Below are 20,356 nucleotides of genomic sequence, written 5' to 3' on the forward strand. Positions count from 1 at the left end.
AATTCACTCATTTATTTTATTCAATTAATATTTACTGAATCCCTACAGTTTGACTGACGCAGGGCTAAAAGATACAGAAGAATTTCGTGTTTCAAGGAAGATCCATAGTGGCAAGATAGAGGCATCCCCTCTAAGACTAGGAGTAATAATATACCCTAGAATATCAGAGCCATTCATAATTACCCATTATCTGTTACTATTTTCCCAAAATGTGAATAAATAACCTTATCTTTTCTTTCTTGGAAAGTGCTAGTTTTGGTATTGGGTTTCAGCTTACATTATTATAGTTCAAGGAGTCCTCCAATTTGAGAATCTAGCCCAGGGAATGAGTCGACTCAAAGGAATGAGCATGAATTCCTCTACTTACGATATGCCTCAAACCTCTGTAAGAGATGTCATCTTTATCTGGGTATAGCCTCGGGCTGGTCTCCAAGCCAATCTGTAGTGCTCCCTAAAAGACTAGAGAACCCAGCTATGGGAGTATACAGTGAGAAGGCAGCCGCCTTCAATCCAGAAAGAGGGCTGTTACCAGAACCTAACCATGCTGGCACCCTCATGTTAGACTTCCAGCCTCTGGAACTGTGAGAAATCAGTTCTGTTGTTTAAGAAAAAAGGCAAGAGTGATTCCGAGAAAATGAAGTTGGTCCACTCTCATCCAGGGCTGCATTGTTTTAGAGCTACCTGGGGTTCGTTCTTGAATAGACAACAGCTGAAGACTGGTAGGAAGACAGCACCACCCCTCATTTTTCTTTAGGGCAGAACAGCATTATGTAGTGAAAGGGATTTCCCAGACCTTGTATATAGGGAATTATATTAAGGGATAGATGATTTACTATCAGCTAATGGCAACAACAGCATTAGCTGGAATATTTTTGGTAAGCAAAGGAAGAGATTTGAATGGTGGTATATTATGTGTTGTTCTCTTCCTACTTGAGAGTATTCATCATTCAGGATAGTGGGCCTGATGTACTAGACAAGACATGAGAAAGGAGCTGGGCACTACATTTTCCTTGAACGTACTGATTTTCTGTCTTGTTTAGGCACAAAAAGAGTGCTTTCAGGGTAAATATTACGACAGTCAAGACTCCTGTCAAGTTAGGAACTCCTCAAACTACAGACCTGAGCCTAGTATTGGGTTAGCCAAAAAGTCCATTTAGTTTTTTCCATAAAATAAGACACATCTTTCATTTTCACCAATAACTTTATTGATTGGAATATTTTGAGTGTGTCGGCTGTCTCCTGCTGTGGTACAATGTTGATTGTTCTCAGTTAATGTCTTAATTTGATTGCTATCAATTGCAGCTGGTCTACCTGACCATGGGGTGTCATCTAGCAAGAAATCTCCAGCATGAAACTTTGCAAAACCACTTTTTGACATGTTTGATCAGTCACAGCACCTTCTCCATACACTGTACAAATCTTTTCTGCGTTTCAACCTTTCTTGAAATAATAAAGGATAATAATGCTGGAAATTTTGCATATTTTCTTCCATCTTCAGTATTAAAATGTCTGCACAAAAATTTAGCAATTTTGGTTTTTTTAAATGCACACTGATATGACAGCTGTCACAGTACAGTCTAACAAAATTGTTTTGAATGAAGTTAAAGACAATTAAGCACTACTAGAACCATCATATGGAAGAAACCAAAGGAACTTTTTGGCCAACTTAATATTAATAGAAAAATACATTTTATTTGGGCTTTCTTTATATTTATCTTCTAGACTGAAGTTGGCAAGTGAAGATTAAATTTTGTTATTGTGGCAGCATATGTAACTAGTTTTACAGGGTTTTAGGATTTTTTATAGGATTTTAAAAATCACAAGGTCCAATTTATTGCATATTTACTTTATCATGAGATTTTTGTATTTCGTTTTTTAAAGAAAAACTTTATTCTAAATGCATAAGCTTTGGAGTCCAATCTACCTTGGATTCTAATACTAGACTCATAACACCCACTGTGTTGCCCTGAGCAAGTTACTTTCTTAGGGCCCAATTCTCTCATTTTTAACATGGGAATAATACTGCCTACCTCATAGGTTTACTGTATGAATTAAGTAAATTTGTTTTGTGTGTGATTAAGTTTGGCATTTATGTAGCAGGAAATAAATAGTCGCTATTGTTATTACTGGCATCAAACTCTTACCTTGTTTAAACGTTTCCCTTTTGTGTTATGTTTTTAAAAATTTCCTTTAGTAAAAAAGCACGTTTAGATTGGAACACTGATGCTGCCTCGTTGATTGGAGAAGAACTTCAAGTAGATTTCCTGGATCATGTTCCCCTCACGACACACAACTTTGTAAGTTGCAAATCTCTTCTTCCTTTGTGGCATGTTGGGTTCTTTGACCAGCAGGAATTTCTCAGAGGTGATAAGCATATATGTTGTTGGATTGGTTAAGTCTCTAGTTATGCCATTGTTTTACAGTAAGGCAATTTAGGCTTCATTTGTCACAGATATACTTTTGTTTTTTTAAGATTTTATTTATTTTTAGAGAGAGAGGGAGAGGGAAGAAGAAAGAGAGGGAGAGAAACATCATTGTGTGGTTGCCTCTCACGCGCCCTGTACTGGGGACCTGGCCCGAAACCCAGGCATGTGCCCTGACTGGAAATTCAACCGGCAACCCTTTGGTTTGCAGGCATATGTTCAATCCACTGAGCTACACCAGCCAGGGCATCATAGATATACTTTAATTTCTAGTTATGAATTTTACAAATGTTGGAAGTATGATTTTTCATTCTTTGAAACCTCTTGGTGGTCAAGAAGGACATTACTTTGTCTTTTGTCACCTCTCATTTGTAATTTACAGCATAATTTACAACCATGTTCTTGTCATTCCAGGCTCGGAAGACCTTTCTGAAGCTTGCGTTTTGTGACATGTGTCAGAAGTTCCTGCTAAATGGATTTCGATGTCAGACTTGTGGCTACAAATTTCATGAGCACTGTAGCACCAAAGTACCTACTATGTGTGTGGACTGGAGTAATGTCAGACAACTCTTGTAAGGCATCATCCTTTTTAAAAATAATATAAGGGGATTAGGAGGTATACCTCTTTTGAGATTGCTTACTGTATATTTGACAAGTCAGAGTTTAGTAAATGAGTTGTTGTGATCTGGAAACCAACTACTTTAGAAAGATGACATCAGTAAACCATCGAGTTTTAGTGTGGAATAACTCTAAAATGAGAAGATGGGAGTATTACTGTCATAAAGAAGTTGTCATACTGTGATGCAGTAACATAAAGAACAAAGGGATATAAAAGACAGTGTCATCTATTAGTTTGCCAGTACACATTATCTTCACTTCAAATTAGAGAAACTGTCTTGAAATTACTTGAATGTACAGCCTTAAGAGACATTTGTATTCTTCAGGGAACAAACCAGTTACCAAAATATATTTCCGATAGACAGAATGCCTTTTAGTAAGGTTTAAATTAAAAGTACATATTCTAGCACTGGCTAGTGTGGCTTGGTTGATTGACTGCTGGCCTGTGAACCAAAGGGTGGACGGTTCGATTCCCAATCAGGGCTCATGACTGGGTTCTGGGCCAGGTCCCCAGTAGAGGTCTCACGAGAGGTAACCACACACTGATGTTTCTCTCCCTCTCTTTCTCCCTCCCTTCCCCTCTAAGAATAAATAAATGAATTTTGAAAATTTCATATTCCAAAGTGCCTTTTAAAAACTGTTAATAGGGATATGAAAAGTCAAAGTTGAAGTTTTATCCTTTTTTGAGGGGTAAACTGAGTGTAATCATTAAACCACAAGGAGAACATCTTTTTTGCTTTTGTTGTAGTGACATACTGCTTTTGCAAAGAGATCTTGTGTAAGATAAATGACACAGGTCTTGGAGTTCTGCAGACATGGGTTAAAATTACAATGTTGCCATTAACTAACTATAACCACCTTTGAGCCTTAGTTCACTCAGCTGGAAAAAGGTTGTTACCTTCCTGGCAATGTTCTTGTTATTTGAGATAATGTGAAATTGCTGAGCACAAATGCTCATCTCACAGGTAGAAGATGCCCAATTAATGTCAATATCACTTTTCCTCTAATGACTTCTGGTGCTGAATGTGACTTATTTCTTTATATTTCAGTCTTCATCTATGTGTTTCCAAGACAGAATGTTTCCAGAAAAGCTCTATGTGATTTTTGTTATAAAAATGCCTTACTGGGGCTTCAAGAAATATAATTTGACATAAGTATTTTGACAAGTATTTCCTAAAAACACATAGAGCTTGTATATTCATTGGCAGATCAATATTATTCACAGTTCAAACCCAGTTATTTGGGTTGGTGATCTCTTTACTCTGGGTAGCCTAAAATGATGAAAGAAAATGTGAATAGGAAAAGTTCAGTTTGAGGAGCTGTTAATTTGCAAGGCAAGGCAGGGCTGACTCTGTAAAATTTACTCCAAGTCTGTGAACTAGTCTTTCTCTGATTTCATTTAGATTGTTTCCAAATTCAACTATTGGCGATAGTGGGGTCCCAGCACTGCCTTCTTTGACAATGCGTCGGATGCGAGAGTCTGTTTCCCGGATGCCTGTTAGGTAATTTGTTTTACCCATAGCTTTTATAATTTTTTTTTTTCGGATAGCTACATTGGGGCGGGTGGTCTTGAATCTTGAATACAAAAGAAAAGGATTCGTTTGCATTCTTTCCTTTCTCTGTATAAATTCTTTGCTGCTTCTGTGGAACTTAATATTGGTGTTAGAACAAATGAAGAACTTTCTCTTTGTGGTCCTTTAGTTCTTACATTCTGGAAAGTGACCCTGACTAGAGGTATCTTCTGTTGTTATGGTATGCCCCTTAATATCATCACATTTTTAAAACCTTGAGATTTTGCCTCCAGTATGTAGTGAGGTGAGCCTCAGGGAGAGGGTCCCAAAACTATATAGAGTGATGTAATAAAAATGAAACACTCAATTTTGAAATGCTTATTATGGTCTTGCATTGCTAAGACCATGGTATTTAATAAACTGCTATCTTAAAAAAGAATCTAATTAATTTTTTAATATAAATATTCTTTCTAATATACCTGTGAATTTGAATATACCTTGTCTTTATTCTGTTTTCCATTATTAAAATCAGAGTTTTGTGGAGTTCATGACTTGCTTAGTGTTCCATGTGACTTTGGTACTTAAAAAAATCTACATCTTTGTCCAAAATCTTACTTTAATTGTATAATGTTTAATGACCTTTATAAAACTATCATAGAATTGTTAAAAGCAGCATATTTTAGAACAAAGGATTTGTATTGAAAAATACCTGGATATATGATTTTATTTTTCTTAGCAATTTGAAATGCACATCTGACCAAAACACTGTGCTTGCTTCTGAAGATTTCACAGAAGCAGCCAGGACTCTGAGGGCATAAACATCGAAGTACCTGGGAAGGCAGTTTTCCAAGGCAACAGAGCGATTTCTGTTAGAAAAACTAACCCTTCATCTCTTGACTTCATTCACAGAGTTACTTGAATCGGAACAAAACATCTTTAGAGCACATAGTGAAAATATTATACTTCATGTGTGTTTCCAGGCTGGTTGGTGGGGGAATGGCATTCTGAAAGAGGCCAGTGATTAATTTCACAGTTAGATACTGCAACCTAGAAACCGAAGTCCCAGTGATAGACTTCGTGAGCTGGTTATGGGGGGAGAGGATGGACAGTAGATAAAATGCTGGCCTTTTTGTAGACATGCTTAGCAGGTCTAACCATCTGTTAAATAATTTTCCTTAAAGTTCTCTAATTTAGTCTCTGAATTAAACTGGGCAAATTCCAGCTAGCTTTGTAGGTTGGCAAATGCTAATCTGTTCTTTCCCAGAGATGGTCTAAAAATTTGGAGTGTTTTCTAGAGGTGATGTGTTTAAAAAAGAAAAACTTATAATGTGGTATTCTTTTCATGTGAATTCCAAGATCATATATTATTTCCGTTTTAAAAATTTGCATGCCAAAGCACCTAGACAGAAGAAATTTTTGAAATGTTGCATATTTAACAACAAAGAAAAGAACACCTGTGAAAGGTTGTAGTACAAGTGGGGCTTGTCCCAGAGCATCTTAATTAAGTCTGTAGTTGAGTAACTTTTCCAGGGGGGAGGCCTAAGTGTCTGTTACAGTATCACCTTTCTTTTCCTTTGCCTAGTTCCCAGCACAGATACTCCACACCCCACGCCTTCACGTTCAACACCTCCAGCCCCTCCTCTGAAGGTTCCCTCTCCCAGAGGCAGAGGTCGACGTCCACACCTAATGTCCACATGGTCAGCACCACCCTGCCTGTGGACAGCAGGATGATTGAGGTAATGGGGCCCTATGGGGTGGAAATGGGGACCAGTTATTTGTGTGGGGTTGACTGTTGGGCCAGAGAGTTTAGGGTTTCAAACGTGATAATGTTGCAGCATTTTCTTAGGTCTCTGGACTTTCTGAATTTCTTTTTTATCCACTACATCTTTAGACTGGCTGGGTAATCTGGTTGGTATATCATTCAAGTGGAGAACTAAAATTTTCTGAAGAAATGTTAACATTTGAACTTACTTTTATATGTCAGATTTGAATAGGATTTCAGTGAGCTAGTGAATGAGATGAGTAAAGAGTAGTTTCATTTTGGTGCAGGAAAGAAAATAATAGTGATGGAGAACTAGAAACTCTCTGAAAGACTCCAAATGTTTTTATTTAAGGAACCGAAGGGTGGGGTCATAGGACTTGAATCAGCATGTATTTAGGGGAGATGTGAAAGGGCCCAAAGCTAACGTTTTCAAACTGCTTTTTATTTTCTTGGCTTTTGGTATGTTCTGTTTGTTTGGTTTGCTTTCTAGTTCATCTTTAATAACAACTGAATACACTTAAAACACTTCCTTTGTTCTTTATTCTTCTTTATTTCTCATTGCTTTGGACTAGAATAACAGCCTGAATGCTTCTCCCAGGGCGTGGTCCAGAGGAGTTTGTTTGAGGGGAAGAGTAGGTATTCTTCTTCATGCCTTTGCTTTCTTGTCAATTAACAGGGTTGCTAAGACTGTCAGATCGTAGACTGTCAAAAATGAAATAATCACTAAGTTAAACATTTTACATATTTCTTGTCATACTTTCACTTTTTGTTTTATAATAGAGTATATAGGAGTAAAAAATACTGTATATGGTATTGCTGATAAGTGAAATAAGTTTCTCAAGTGTGATTTTGAGGATGAAGGCATTAAAATTTTTTTTAAGAATCAGTTCCAACCCAAGAACAGTGCTGGATTTATTTGGTTGGTACAGCGTCACTATTCTGTTTATACCTTGTTTAGAAATGAAAAACGAGGGGGACCCCCCAAAATGGAATTTATTTATAAATAATTGTGCATTTAATCTTACATGTTTAAACTTCAGTCATGTTTAAAATATCCCCCATTTGATGCAGTACACGTATTGAGACTTTTTCTACTGCTCAAAAACAGTTTTTGAACTCATCAATTTTGATGCCTTCTTGTGCTTCTGCATTTTTTGTTGTTTGTTTGTTTGTTTGTTTGTTTCACCTCTTCCACATTGGCAAAACTTTTCCCTTTGAGGACTTTTCTCATCCAGGGGAAACCCAAAATGAAAGTCGCAGAGTCACTTGGGGTGAGATTTGGGTGAACAGGGAGGGTAGGGCATGGGGGTAATGTTATTGGTCCAAAACTGCTGAACACTCAGCGCATTGTGGGAGGTGGGCTTGTAAATAACCAATCATGAAATGGGCAAACATATTGAGTCATCAAAAGAAATTCACTGAAGCTGAACACAGCCTCTCACAACAACTCCAGCCGGTACACTGATACATATGGGGAACTCACCTAGTGGGAGAAGTCTATACTACAAGAGGCCCACCCTCCAGAAGATAATTTTGTTTTTGTCAGTTGGGTTGATAGGCCCTGAAAATCCTTTGTCTCTGATAAAAGCTTATTAGAGGCAACTGTGCTCTCTCTACATCATGATTTGTTCCTTGGAAAACCTCGGGGACACCTGCCTCTTCAGGCACGGCTTACCTCACTCAACCCTCAGGTCACTTAGACATACTTGTCCTACCAATCAGAGTTGGCAGGGACTCCACAAAAAACTGGCTTCTGAATGTGGAATCTGTTGTAGTCATTTGTAGGGTGGGGTGTACTTTGAATATCACAAGATTATTGTGAGGAGGTCATGTGAGCTATGAATTTTATTTCTATTATCATGGTTAGTCCTGATAATATAATAACCAGTTGCTTTTTTTCTATTATATGACTGGTTCCTATGTAAGTACTCTAATTCTTAGAGGAAACATTAAAAGTGAAAATTCTTGAATATTTGTTATAAAAGTAAACTAGAACTACTGTTGTGCTTAATCCTCTCTGTACTTTAGAGACAGCAAATTTTAATTTTTTTTATCACATATGATTCAGCATTTTTCAAGTACACATTCTTACTTTGTTTAAGCCACTTATATTTCTCTTTAATATTTAAGTTCCAAGATGATTGAAAAGTCCTTTCTAGGATAACTCATTCCAAGTGTAGAAATAAACACAGGATAAAAATATGAGGTATATAATAAGACATAGGGAAGGAAAAAATCCTAGTAAGTGGGAATATAATTCTGGTCAATAAAAACAGATTGGGCCATGCTTTAACTAAGAACAAAGAATAGATTAGTTGGGTAATAAAACTAGCTGCTTCATATTCTAATAAAGCTCACGTTTACTTTGAGCCAACGCTTTGCCCACCTGGCAGTCATCCTGTTGCACCTGGCGGACCCTCGGACCTGCCCCCGCTCTCCCGGACATGCCTACGCCGTCCTGGTTGGGAGGAGAGGGGTTGGGAATCCGTCACCTTACACACCTCTCTATGTGATTCTTGAAGAGTTGCCAGGTGTGGGCACCCCAGAACCAGGCTTTATTGGTAAACTCTGAGGATGCTTTGGTGGGGCTGCCAAAGGCGGAGTGGGCAGCCTGGTTTATGACTTTTCTTTTAATCCTGTAAAGGTGTCATGGAGTGGGAGCATTGCAGTGGTAGTTGCATGAAAAAAGTATCTTGTCTTGGCTGTGGTGACACAAAGAAAACAGAGCGACTAGGACTTCCCAGAAAAATATCCTTTTCAAGGATGTGGATTTATATTCCACAAGTGGCTTTATATTCTTACTATTTACATACTCCCAAGTGAGGATATATAAAATGAGGATTTGGGTTTTGTGGAGGGCCTTGTGATTTAAACTGTTCCACCCAAACAGTTTATAATAAATTCTAAAGATAGTATCGGACTTCACTCACCTGCGTAGAATGCAGCTAATTTCAGAGCGTGCCCATGAGGTCTGAGGAGTGTTTTGTGGCGCACAGGCCAAGATCCATGGTGATGGTTTCTTGTTCTCTTTCTGCCACCTACTGGCAGTGTGACCCTGGCCAAGTCTCTTGTCCTGTTACATGTTTTCTTACATGTAAAATTTAGGGTTTGGACTAGGGGATTATGATCCTTTCATCTTTCCACAATTTTAGGCTCGGATAAAGTAATATAGCCACAGTGCTCACTCGTATCAAATTCAGCTTCTGGTCCATGTGCTCGAGTGAACTCTCAGAGGAGTAAGAGTGAGTGTCAGTGGAGCTCCCTACTTTTTTTTTGAGCCTCACTGGAGCAAGATCCCCAATCACAGGGAAGATCTTAGCTGATAGTAACTTTGCTAGGCTTCCTAAAAGAGTATGTTTGCTGTGTGCATTGCTTGCTTCTGAGATAAGAATTTGGTTTTAATTATATATGACAAATTAATATCAGTCCCGTTAATATTTGATGGTAACACTCTTGGGGATATCAGCCACTGACATTTGGTGAATTTATTCAAAAGAAAGTGTGTAATTAGACTTTTTGCATTTTAGAGGTTTTATAATCTTCTTTGTTCCTGCAAATCCTCCTCTTCCCCTTTCCTAGAGAGCATCTTTTCTGGTGCAGAAATTGACCAGCTTTCCTTTTCTGTTTCAGGATGCAATTCGAAGTCACAGTGAATCAGGTACTTGTCCAGAGTCATTTAGCAAATAGTAATGGGCTTTTTCTCTTTATGCTGGGTATCTTCTGTTGGCTTATCCATGTGTGGATTCTGTTTGTCTTGTCTGTTAAGCCTCACCTTCAGCCCTGTCCGGCAGCCCCAACAATCTGAGCCCAACAGGCTGGTCACAGCCCAAAACCCCTGTGCCAGCGCAGAGAGAGCGGGCACCAGGATCTGGGACCCAGGAGAAAAACAAAATTGTGAGTATGGCCAGTACTATCTCCTGCAGGTTAGGGTTCAGTAAGAAAAACTTAGAAATGAGAATGCTTTTAATTTTGGGGGTAGGAGGGATCTCTAATAAAACAAAAACATTTAATGAATCATAAATGTCAGTGCCATTTCAGGTATGCTGGCATTGGGAAAACTTGCTGGTTTATTTAAGGGAGGGTGCAACTTAACATGGTGTTTTCTCAAAAGATAAAAATTAGAATTCTAGTTAATATGTCTATCTTTAAAAGATATGGGAAGATGGAGTTGATCTTTGAAACCCTTGTTAAGAAACAACTTTACCATTCCATGGAGTATATTTGATGATCTTTGATTGTTTCAGAGGCCTCGTGGACAGAGAGATTCAAGCTATTACTGGGAAATAGAAGCCAGTGAAGTGATGCTCTCCACTCGGATTGGGTCAGGCTCCTTTGGAACTGTTTATAAGGGCAAGTGGCACGGTAAGTTTGGGGCCTTTACTTCAAGGTATGGGGGTGAAAAGTCAACTTTTGGTCCAGAGAGGGTCTGCAGGGGTAAGAGTCATGGAGCTCTGTGGCTTGAGGCAGCACTCTCCAGGGTGCTGATTACATCTTCATAGCATTCTTTTTATTTATTTTATTTATAAAAAGATGTTATTTAGCCCTGGATAGAGTGTGGCTCAGTGCATTGAGTGCTGGCCTGCAAACTGAAAGGGCACATGCCGGGGCTGCAGGCTGGGCTGGGGGCGTGCGAGAGGCAGCCGATCAGTGTTTCACTCATCGATGTTTCTCTCCCTCTGTTTCTTCCTCCCTACCCCGCTCTCTAAAAATAAATAAAAATCTTTAGTTTTGCCATGAAGACTCCTGTTAGAAGGTTGATAAACATGTTGAATGCTGTTAAGAATCTAGTTTTTTAACTTAAGAGTCTCAAAAATCAGGAGCGAGGAGCAATGGACTTTTGTGGTTTTTTTGGAGCAATTGACTTTTACGTCAGCCTCTCAGAAAGTGAGCCAAGGTCTCTGAATAAAGAAGAAAAACAGAAAGGTCAAGGAAACAATAATTTCTAGATTGAGTGTTTTGTGCTATACTCCCCCTGCTTTTCCGGTTCCTGTATATGATGTTTTATCCAGTCCATTTAAAATCACTGCTTTGGTGATTTTTAAGTTTTTGATTCTGTCTAGCAGCTATGAAAGTAAACAGAAGGGTTTCAAAGCAGGCAAGATGGAGACTCAGATCCATGAACGAAAGCGCATTTTATGTAAAAGAAGAGGCCGTTGGGTCTAAGCACAGAGTCTCCCTTTAAGTATAAGTTTGGGTTCTGATTTGCTAGTTTCTTCTAATTACAAACAGCACATTAAGAGGGATGAACACAGCAGTAGAGACTGTCAGACTGATGGCAAGGACCATCATGGACAGTGTGAGGAGGAACAGAAACCCTCAAGAGCAGATCTCCAAACTGGAGGAGTGTCTTGGGCCACTTAGTGTGAGGCAAGCAGTCTGGTGTCACCCTTGTCTGGGGATCCCTGTCTCAGCCTAAGGCCAAGGCTTATACCTCTCACTGAGTCAGTAAGACGAGGAGGAATGGCGTTCATTCTGTTCTGTTCTAGACAGCAAGGGTGTATATAATGTTTTAGAAAATCTTAAATGGTTAAACAGGGAAATGAACTGGTGCTTAAAAAGGTTAAAACATTCTACGTTTACCAACAATAGATAGTGCTTCCTTCTTCAATGATGATGAATGAGATACAACTTAGTATCTTACTAAAAACACAGTAATCAATAGGAATGTCTTAACTTGTTCATACTGTATTTCCCTCTAATTTTACTATTAAGGGAAAATAAGACGTTCTGGTTAACTACTTCATGTAGCTACCCTCCATAAAAAGTTTCCTGGCTCTTTACCTTGGCCATTTATATTACTTGCTAATGTAAATAAGTACCATCCTTTAGGTGCTTTAAGATTGTCAACTATATATGAGAGTTATTTGGATAGTTTGGAGAGCAGACGTTGTTTTGGACCCTGACCTAAATCTATAGGCTTGGGCCCAGGCATGCCTGGGGGCCTGAGACAGGGCACCGAGTCCGGACTTGCCCTGCCAGAAACTGATTCTTGACCTGGGCTGCATGCTGCCGAGTCCTCAGTATTCCCTGCCGGAGGCTGCCCCCACTTCCCACTGCGGAGCCTCAAACAGGCAGCTTGTTAATTCATAACTTATCTTGCAGACAGCTGCATCTTAGAATTCATTCGTTTCTTTGAGGTTCTTCCCGGGCACTCTTCTAATGCCAAGTGTTCTTCGAGGGACTAAGAATGAAGCAGTGAACAAAACTTTGATAAAAAATCTTTCACTGGAGTTTTTATTCTGGTGGGGACAATATCCAAAAAGAGCAAAGTACATAATGTATTTTATGCTAAGGAGAAAAATGAGGGAAGCAGGTGTGTGTGGAGTGGTAGCCCCAGGTCACAGTTCTTGTAGATTGATGGAGCGGAGTCTGCTGAGAAGTGGCATTTTCATGAGGCCTGAGGGTGATGCATACGCCTGGGGAGGCAGCAACAGCAGGTGCAAAGTGGACCACTCACCTGGCCTGTTGGAGGAAGTCAAGGAGGTCTTGCTGGCTTCAGCAGAGTTAAGAGGGGAAAGGCTAAGTAGGAGTGAGGCCTGGGGGGTGGGGACTGGAGGGTCCCACGGGATATCATTCTAGGTCTGGACAGTTCCTGCCAAGCAGAAAAGCGTTCTTTTTGTGACTTGATATCCATTTTCCTATGTTTGCCCATTGTCCCTATTTGACTAAATGCCTATCATGGCAGTCCTTGAAGTATTTACATGTAAATTAGGGAACAGGGTCATAGAGAGTTTGGGTTTCTGAGTGAGAAACCGCATACTCATATAACCTGTTATTGTACCTGTTCGCTGTAAGCTAGCTGGCAGATGGGTCCCAGCAGGAGACACGGGGCTCTGTGTTTGCTTTGACCCTGTTCAGTCTTCTTATCAGTGACTTGCATGAAGTAAACCAGGCGGCCCCAACCTCAGGTATTGTGGATGACTTACACATAGTTGTGATGTATCTCTGGAGAATAGGATTTAGAGAGATGAGAGGATTTGAGCTGGCCGCGATGATGGGACAAAGGAAAGATGAACTTTTAACAGGGATAAGCCCTGTTCACTGGGGCTCTTGCAGCGGACTCCTCCCTGGCTTCCCTGCTACCCCACAGATGCCAGATCCCACGCTGGAGTTTCCTGAGCACAGGTGAGGTTTCTCTTACCCCGCCCTCCCTTACCTCACCTTTGTTCCTGGTGTAGAAGTTCAGAGCAGCCTCTTTCCCAGTTAGTAAGATCCTCCCCTTGGCTTCTGTCCCAATTCCTTCAGACCCTTCTACATCCTCTTTACCAAAAGACTTACTCCACTTCTGTCCCCTCCTCCCCATCTTGACTCAAACTGCTCCAGAATGAGTTGTCCTAAAGACGCTTGTTCTATTGAACCATAAGGAGCCGAGGTTGGGGCCGCATGGTTTACTAGCTCCATCTTCCATCCCAGGTCAGCAGCGCCTTTGCAGGCAGCCCTGGGCTCTTGGTAAAGACTTGTGGCAGTGGACTGAGAGCCAGTTGTTAAGTGGGGACTTGAGCTTTAGGTGGTAAAACCAGAGGTCACAGTGCAGCAGCTGGGGGTCTGTTGTAAGGACCATCTCTCTATCAGTCGGTGCTCCCAGAAAGTCTCCAGCAGAGGCTGCAAAGGTACGACATGCCTGCTCTGTGGAGGCACTAAGTACTTTCAAGATGTTATTTAACTAACTCCCGCTTTGACCACCAGAAGGCTGTACTTTAGTAAATTCATTTGCCATGAAAATCTGAGGTCCTAATAGGCTTTAAGTAATTAAGTAATTTCTGTAATATGACATAAAAGTACTTCTGAAGTTGGCTTCTAAATTGGTAACACCCATAAAGTAGAAGTGACCCATGGCTATTGCTAAGGTTATGTAAAGAGGCACATGGTGATCGACAGTGGTTAGTTTTCTGTCAGTATTGTAGTTGGAAGTGTAGTCACTGGAGTTGGACTGGGATTCTAATCTTGGTTCTGGCACTTTGGTTTCTGGCTATGATCTGTGGCTAAACTTTTGTTTTCTGTAAAATGAGGACAACAGTGTTTATGTTGCAGACCAAATGTGAAGATTAAAGGAGGTAATGCCCGTGAAACACTACCAGCATGTAGTGAGCAATCAGTAGTAATCACTAGGGATTCTTTTGAATGGTATTGAAAGCAAGGAAGCTAATTTCAATATGTCTTTGATTTTGTACAAGCCACCCCCCGAGGTCTCACTGAAACGTGGCTGCTGGGTTTAACAACTGCTTGCTAAATGGCCTGCTGCCTAGCACCAGCCTTTCTGGCCCCAAACGTTCAGAATCTGCTGGGCCATTCATATCCACCCACTGATGTCATCCTCACAGGCCCAGGTTGTGACCTGTTACACGAAACCTTGCCTCAGGATGCCAGGCTTATATAACTTTTTTCAGCCACTTAAATAATTTAGAAATTTGCATCATTCTTCATCTGTATAGGTACATGACTTTTGAATAAATGATTGACTATATCTCAAAACTAGGGTATATGAAAAATAAAGATCATTCAACTGATTGTATTGACGACAACCTAATTTGCAGGAGACGTTGCAGTCAAGATCCTAAAGGTTGTTGACCCCACACCTGAGCAGTTCCAGGCTTTCAGGAACGAGGTGGCTGTACTGCGGTGAGTAGAAAGCTGGCCTGTCCAGCCCCCCTGGAGTGGCAAGGGTGGCGCATGGGTGGTGGTACACAAACCACAGAGCAAGTGGGCTGCACAGGGCAAACCTGTGGTTGAAACTCCTCCAAGTGAAGGGGAGTGGCAGGTTTCCTTCTGCTTATGTGGTTTTCAGACCTTTAGAAGAGCCCCTTTTGATGAGCTACCCCCTTCCACTGCTTTAGGTCTCTGGGCACACTGTATCTTATAGCACAGGTTCTGTCTTGAGCTTTGGTTTGAGGTAGGGAAAAATAGGTTTGATTTTGACATTTATTTCCATGAGCTCTAGATAATGGCCAATTTGATTTATTTTGGATGTTAAACCTTCAGCTCTGAAATCTTTGAGTCACTATTTAGGACTTACAGCAGCAAACTGAATATTGATGAATTCCATCAAGCAGGGTCCCAGTGACCCCTGTGGGGAGAACTGGGAGTGTATGCTGATAAAAAGAATGTTGTCCCTACAAACAAGGCCAGCACTGAGGTGAATCATAGTGGGCTCCTTTGGTGGCTCAGAACACCAACTGGATTATCTGTAGTCACGTGTGTATGCTTTGCCAGCCACGCAGATTGTAAGCACGGGTGGTGTCGAGAACACACGGGATTTGATGTCACTGTGGAAGCAGAGTAGATCTCTTTATGCTGAAACAAGGGAAAGTTCAGAACCTTCTCTCCTCCCCACTCCAGTAAAACCCGACACGTGAACATCTTGCTTTTCATGGGGTACATGACGAAGGACAATCTGGCGATAGTGACCCAGTGGTGTGAAGGCAGCAGCCTCTACAAACACCTGCATGTCCAAGAGACCAAGTTCCAAATGTTCCAGTTGATTGACATTGCCCGGCAGACGGCTCAGGGAATGGAGTAAGTAGACTAACTACAAAGTCTGGGATCCAAGCATCAACTTGTCTCTAAATCGCAGTTGGGATTAGGAAAAGCCAAGTCTGTTGAGATTTCTGTGATATTTTTGCACATCTGAAAGTGAGCCTCTGGGGGCGGCTGAAGGAATGTCACGTGATGTTCCTCACCCAAGCCAAGGCTGCCCTGATGGGGCTCAGACTCAGCTTTCAGCCACTGCCCAGATACCCATGGCACTGCCCTCTGTGGGCATCAAATGTTGGATGAATTATTTTTCTTTTTTTAAAGGTTTTATTTTAGAGAGGGAAAGGAAGGGAGAAAGAGGGAGAGAAATGTCAATGTGTGGTTGCCTCTCGCATGTTGTCTACTGGGGACCTGGCCCACAATCCAGGCATGTGCCCTGACTGGGAATCGAACCAGCAATCCTTTGGTTGTCAGGCCAGCACTCAATCCACTGAGCCACACCAGCCAGGGCAATTTATTTTTCTTTTGGAGAATGCTTAAAGTATTCCTTAGCACCTCTACTAACACTACCCTTTTGTGTGTGCCTAAGCTGTGCTAGTAAGTGCTGTAGAAAATCTCATGTTCTACCTTACATTTTAGGAAATAACTAGTCACAATTACTTTTTAGAAAAAAATTAGAGATAAAATTCACATCGTAAAATTCGCTCCTTTAAAGTATATAACTCAGTAGTTTCTTAAGTGTATTTAGAGTTGTGCAACCATCACTAATTTTATAACATTTTCAAAATATGAGGTCTTTTGTCTGGCTTCTTTCAGCATATTTTTGAGAGGTTCATCCATATTGAATATATTAGTGTGTCATTCCTTTTTGTGTCTGATAATATTCCATTGAATGTATATATGGTAAGAAATTTTTTTTGAGTAAAATGATGCTTAAAGAGTCGCTCCGTTTTGCTGTGACCTTGCCCATCACAGTAAGGCACCATGCGTCCCCACCTGAACCTGTGCAGGGCCAACCCCTGAATTCAGCTATGCCCGGAGCCAGGCCCTCGGGTGGTTTGTTCCCTAGATGTAGTTAGAAGCCGCTTTCTAGCCATGCCCCCTGAACTGATTTTAATAGTTATTTTCCCTTTACAGCTATTTGCATGCAAAGAATATCATCCACAGAGACATGAAATCCAACAGTATCCTTTGGTGGCAGTTTCATTTCACTGCTCAGTTCTAAATTTAGGAAAACAGGAGGGAGACTTTTAAAATTTCTGCAAGAGTTGAGATATGTGTTTGGGTCATGCTTGAGGTAGGCTAGTTTTATATGCAGTTTAGTACTCACTTTAACTTGGGGTGGGGCTTTTTGGTCTTTCATGTTTTTTCCCTAGTTGTGGAGAATGTGTGTATCTGGTCAGAAATTAGCTGTAAGCCAAATGTAAGATTTTCAAAATTATAATTGTCTTAAATATGTAGAAAGTTTCCTTGGAGGCTACTATTAGAATCAACCCTTCCTCTTTCTAAGACTTAATTCATTATATTCAATACATTAAGGTATTTTTCACACTAAAGGGCATGAAATGTAACAAGGTTACATCTCCCTCTCTCCTCCAGCTTTTCCCTTTGAAAGGAGTGGGGTGGTATAGCCAAACTTTGCTTGGTGGCCATGAGCGGCATAACAGCTGCATTGAGTTGGGTTATGGGGCACGGCTTTTATTTGGGGTACATGTCTGAGGCATGGAATACCTTTTTGTAGTGGGTTGTTTGGGGCCAACACATTATGCCATGAAAGCAGACACCATAGATTTTAAGAAGGTGTGAGTCAGAAGTCAGCCATAAACTGGTGAGTTTGAGGTGAGTTTGGTTCTGATTTTGAAGTTACCAAGTGGTACCTGTTCTACTGGAAATGTCTTAGGATAGCATTCAGCACTTACAGTAGCAAATCACAGAGAGGTTTGCTACTTACATCTTTCTTGAGGGCAGAATGCAGGCAGAAATGAAGGTAAAGAATCAGCAGGCTGTGCTCAGCTCTGAGGAGCACCAGAAGGCAGCCTGCACTCTTAGAAGTAAGTCTCGGGGTTTAAGGCACCTACATTATGTGGGAAGACCACAGGCCAGGGACGTGGCACCCAGATGTGTGAATGGGGTGGAAGCCAAATCATCTTGCATTCCTCGTGTGCCTCCTGATAGAAGGGACCTTTCAGGAGCACTTTTTAAAACTTCAGAAACCCTAGCAGATCCAGTCCAGAGAAGGCTGGGGCAGGTGGGAGGTAGAGAGATGCTGTGCTAGTAAGAACTTTGGTAAGTTTTTCAAAATTAACCTGACCAGTGTTTTGAAACCAGAGTCCTTAACAAGCATTGAGACATATTTCTCCATGAAGGCCTGACTGTGAAAATTGGAGATTTTGGTTTGGCAACAGTAAAGTCACGCTGGAGTGGTTCTCAGCAGGTTGAACAACCCACCGGCTCTATCCTGTGGATGGTAAGCAGGCGAGGCTCACACTAGCACGGTGCAGGGCAGAAGGGGCGCCCTGAACTCTGTAATTCCCCAAAGTCCAGGCCACCTCACTGATGTTTTTGGTGACCTCAGACAGCCTGGGGTGAACTTGGGTTTCCTGGAGAAAGCTGGTGATCAGAACCATGTAGAAACATAGCTTGGAGGAGTTGGGTGATAGGGATGCCCCATGACCAGGATTTCTGGGCTTGAATTAGCAATGCCTGAGGGTTGTCGAGGGGCTGTTCAGAGAAAAGTTATAGGGGGCAGAGGAAAGGCTCTCATACCCAATGGAAGGGATAGTTGGGCCCCTGGATGTTAAGGGCCCAGGTGGTGGTGATGAATACACCTTTTGTCCCTGTAGGCCCCAGAGGTGATCCGAATGCAGGATAATAACCCTTTCAGCTTCCAGTCCGACGTCTACTCCTATGGCATTGTGCTGTATGAGCTTATGACAGGGGAGCTACCTTATTCCCACATCAACAACCGAGATCAGGTATGTGCACTGCCGCAAAGGACTCAACTTCTGTGGAAGCCCCTGGTTTCACTTGTTTATTCATGTATTCCTTCAACTGTTTTCTTTCCCTCAGATTATCTTCATGGTGGGCCGAGGGTATGCCTCCCCAGACCTTAGTAAGCTATACAAGAACTGCCCCAAAGCAATGAAGCGGCTTGTTGCAGACTGCGTGAAGAAAGTTAAGGAAGAGAGGCCTCTTTTCCCCCAGGTAAGACTTAGCTCAAAGGTGTTGGAACTGATTAAATTAAAAGCAGAAGGTCTTAATGAGAAATAAGGAGGGAAGTATGGTGTGTTTGTTTTTTTTTTTAAATAGGGAGGGCTCTTACTTTCCATAAGATGTTACAGGTAAGGTGAGAGCAATGTATGTCTTTGGATTCCTGATCAAAAGCTGCTGTGAAAATGCCAGGGCCCAGGTAACAAGACCACTTGGCTTTGTTTCAGATCCTGTCTTCCATTGAACTGCTCCAACACTCTCTACCGAAAATCAACCGGAGCGCTTCTGAGCCATCCCTGCATCGGGCAGCCCACACCGAGGACATCAATGCCTGCACACTGACCACATCCCCTAGACTGCCTGTCTTCTAGCTGACTTTGCACCTGCACTCAGGCCACCAGGGGAAGAAGGGAAATCAGCAGGCACCACCTTTTTGCTCCCTTTCTATGGAAGCGGAGAGCTCGTTTTCAGAGAAGCTGCTGCTAAGGACCTTCTAGACTATTCACAGGGCCTTACTTCATGTTGCCTTCTTTTCTACCCTTTCTGGCCATGGGAGAGGGAGGCCATTCACAATGCTGGTTTGTCCTGCTCCCACCTGCGTCTCCTATGCTCATGAGCTGAGCCTCTTCCAAGCTGCACCAGTGGCTGCTGATGGCGATACATGATCTGGGACCCTGGCTATTGGCTAAATGAGTATTTTTAGGGTAAGAAAAAGAAGTCGGAGGGGAAATGAAAGTAGGTAAACCAGCCCTGAAGGGGAAACGTGGATAAATTTTGAGTATCAGGTCCTATGAGGAATGCTTATATCACAGGAAGTACTTTTCTTCAGTTAGTGGTGTGGCACCAAACAGGTAGTTTTGCACATAATGCACCAAACAGCCCAGGACTGTCATCTCGGCCGCCTAAAGGAGTCTGCTTTGGTACTATGGGACACTTCCATTTCTTGGAGGTCTCCAATGCATCGGGATGGTTTTCCAGAAGAGGTGCCTGGCCTGCCCCTCCCAGTCTCTGCCCTCTCAGGGAGCAGTCTTCCATCATGCTGAATTTTGTCTTCCAGGAGCTGCCCCTATGGGGTGGGGCCACTGGCCAGCTTTGTCTCAACAATCACAGCATATGTATGCAAGGAAGCCAGGAATACAGGTTTTCTTGATTGGATTTTAATTTTGTTTTTATTGCGCCTGATGAAATAGTTATTCAATGGCTCAATTATGTTATTTTAATAAAATAAATTAAATGTAGGCTTAATGGCTGTTTCTTCCTTTCGAGCATGAGCTCACAGCTTGAAATGTTTTGTTCATCCCTTCTGTAACAGGACTCAACAAGCAGTAAATGGGCCTAGAGCCTTAATTCAGCCTTTGCCT

General features: G+C 41.5%; 1 protein-coding gene across 1 annotated transcript in view; it reads left to right on the forward strand.

The window, feature by feature from the left end:
• Window positions 1-20,240, forward strand: part of RAF1 (Raf-1 proto-oncogene, serine/threonine kinase) — an 84,319-nt gene extending 64,079 nt beyond the window's left edge. Inside the window, exons 4-17 of the mRNA XM_028518674.2 lie at window positions 2,195-2,297; window positions 2,838-2,995; window positions 4,445-4,543; window positions 6,135-6,288; window positions 9,945-9,972; window positions 10,081-10,208; window positions 10,559-10,676; window positions 14,849-14,933; window positions 15,651-15,827; window positions 16,923-16,969; window positions 18,134-18,252; window positions 18,629-18,760; window positions 18,855-18,989; window positions 19,223-20,240. Of these exons, the coding sequence (XP_028374475.1) occupies window positions 2,195-2,297; window positions 2,838-2,995; window positions 4,445-4,543; window positions 6,135-6,288; window positions 9,945-9,972; window positions 10,081-10,208; window positions 10,559-10,676; window positions 14,849-14,933; window positions 15,651-15,827; window positions 16,923-16,969; window positions 18,134-18,252; window positions 18,629-18,760; window positions 18,855-18,989; window positions 19,223-19,366 (1,627 nt within the window). The 3' untranslated portion in view covers window positions 19,367-20,240. The remainder of the gene's footprint in view (window positions 1-2,194; window positions 2,298-2,837; window positions 2,996-4,444; window positions 4,544-6,134; window positions 6,289-9,944; window positions 9,973-10,080; window positions 10,209-10,558; window positions 10,677-14,848; window positions 14,934-15,650; window positions 15,828-16,922; window positions 16,970-18,133; window positions 18,253-18,628; window positions 18,761-18,854; window positions 18,990-19,222) is intronic.
• Window positions 20,241-20,356: the final 116 nt, after the last annotated feature.

This window comes from Phyllostomus discolor, chromosome 7 (genome assembly GCF_004126475.2).
Source record: "Phyllostomus discolor isolate MPI-MPIP mPhyDis1 chromosome 7, mPhyDis1.pri.v3, whole genome shotgun sequence".
NCBI classification, from domain to species: Eukaryota; Metazoa; Chordata; class Mammalia; order Chiroptera; family Phyllostomidae; genus Phyllostomus; species Phyllostomus discolor.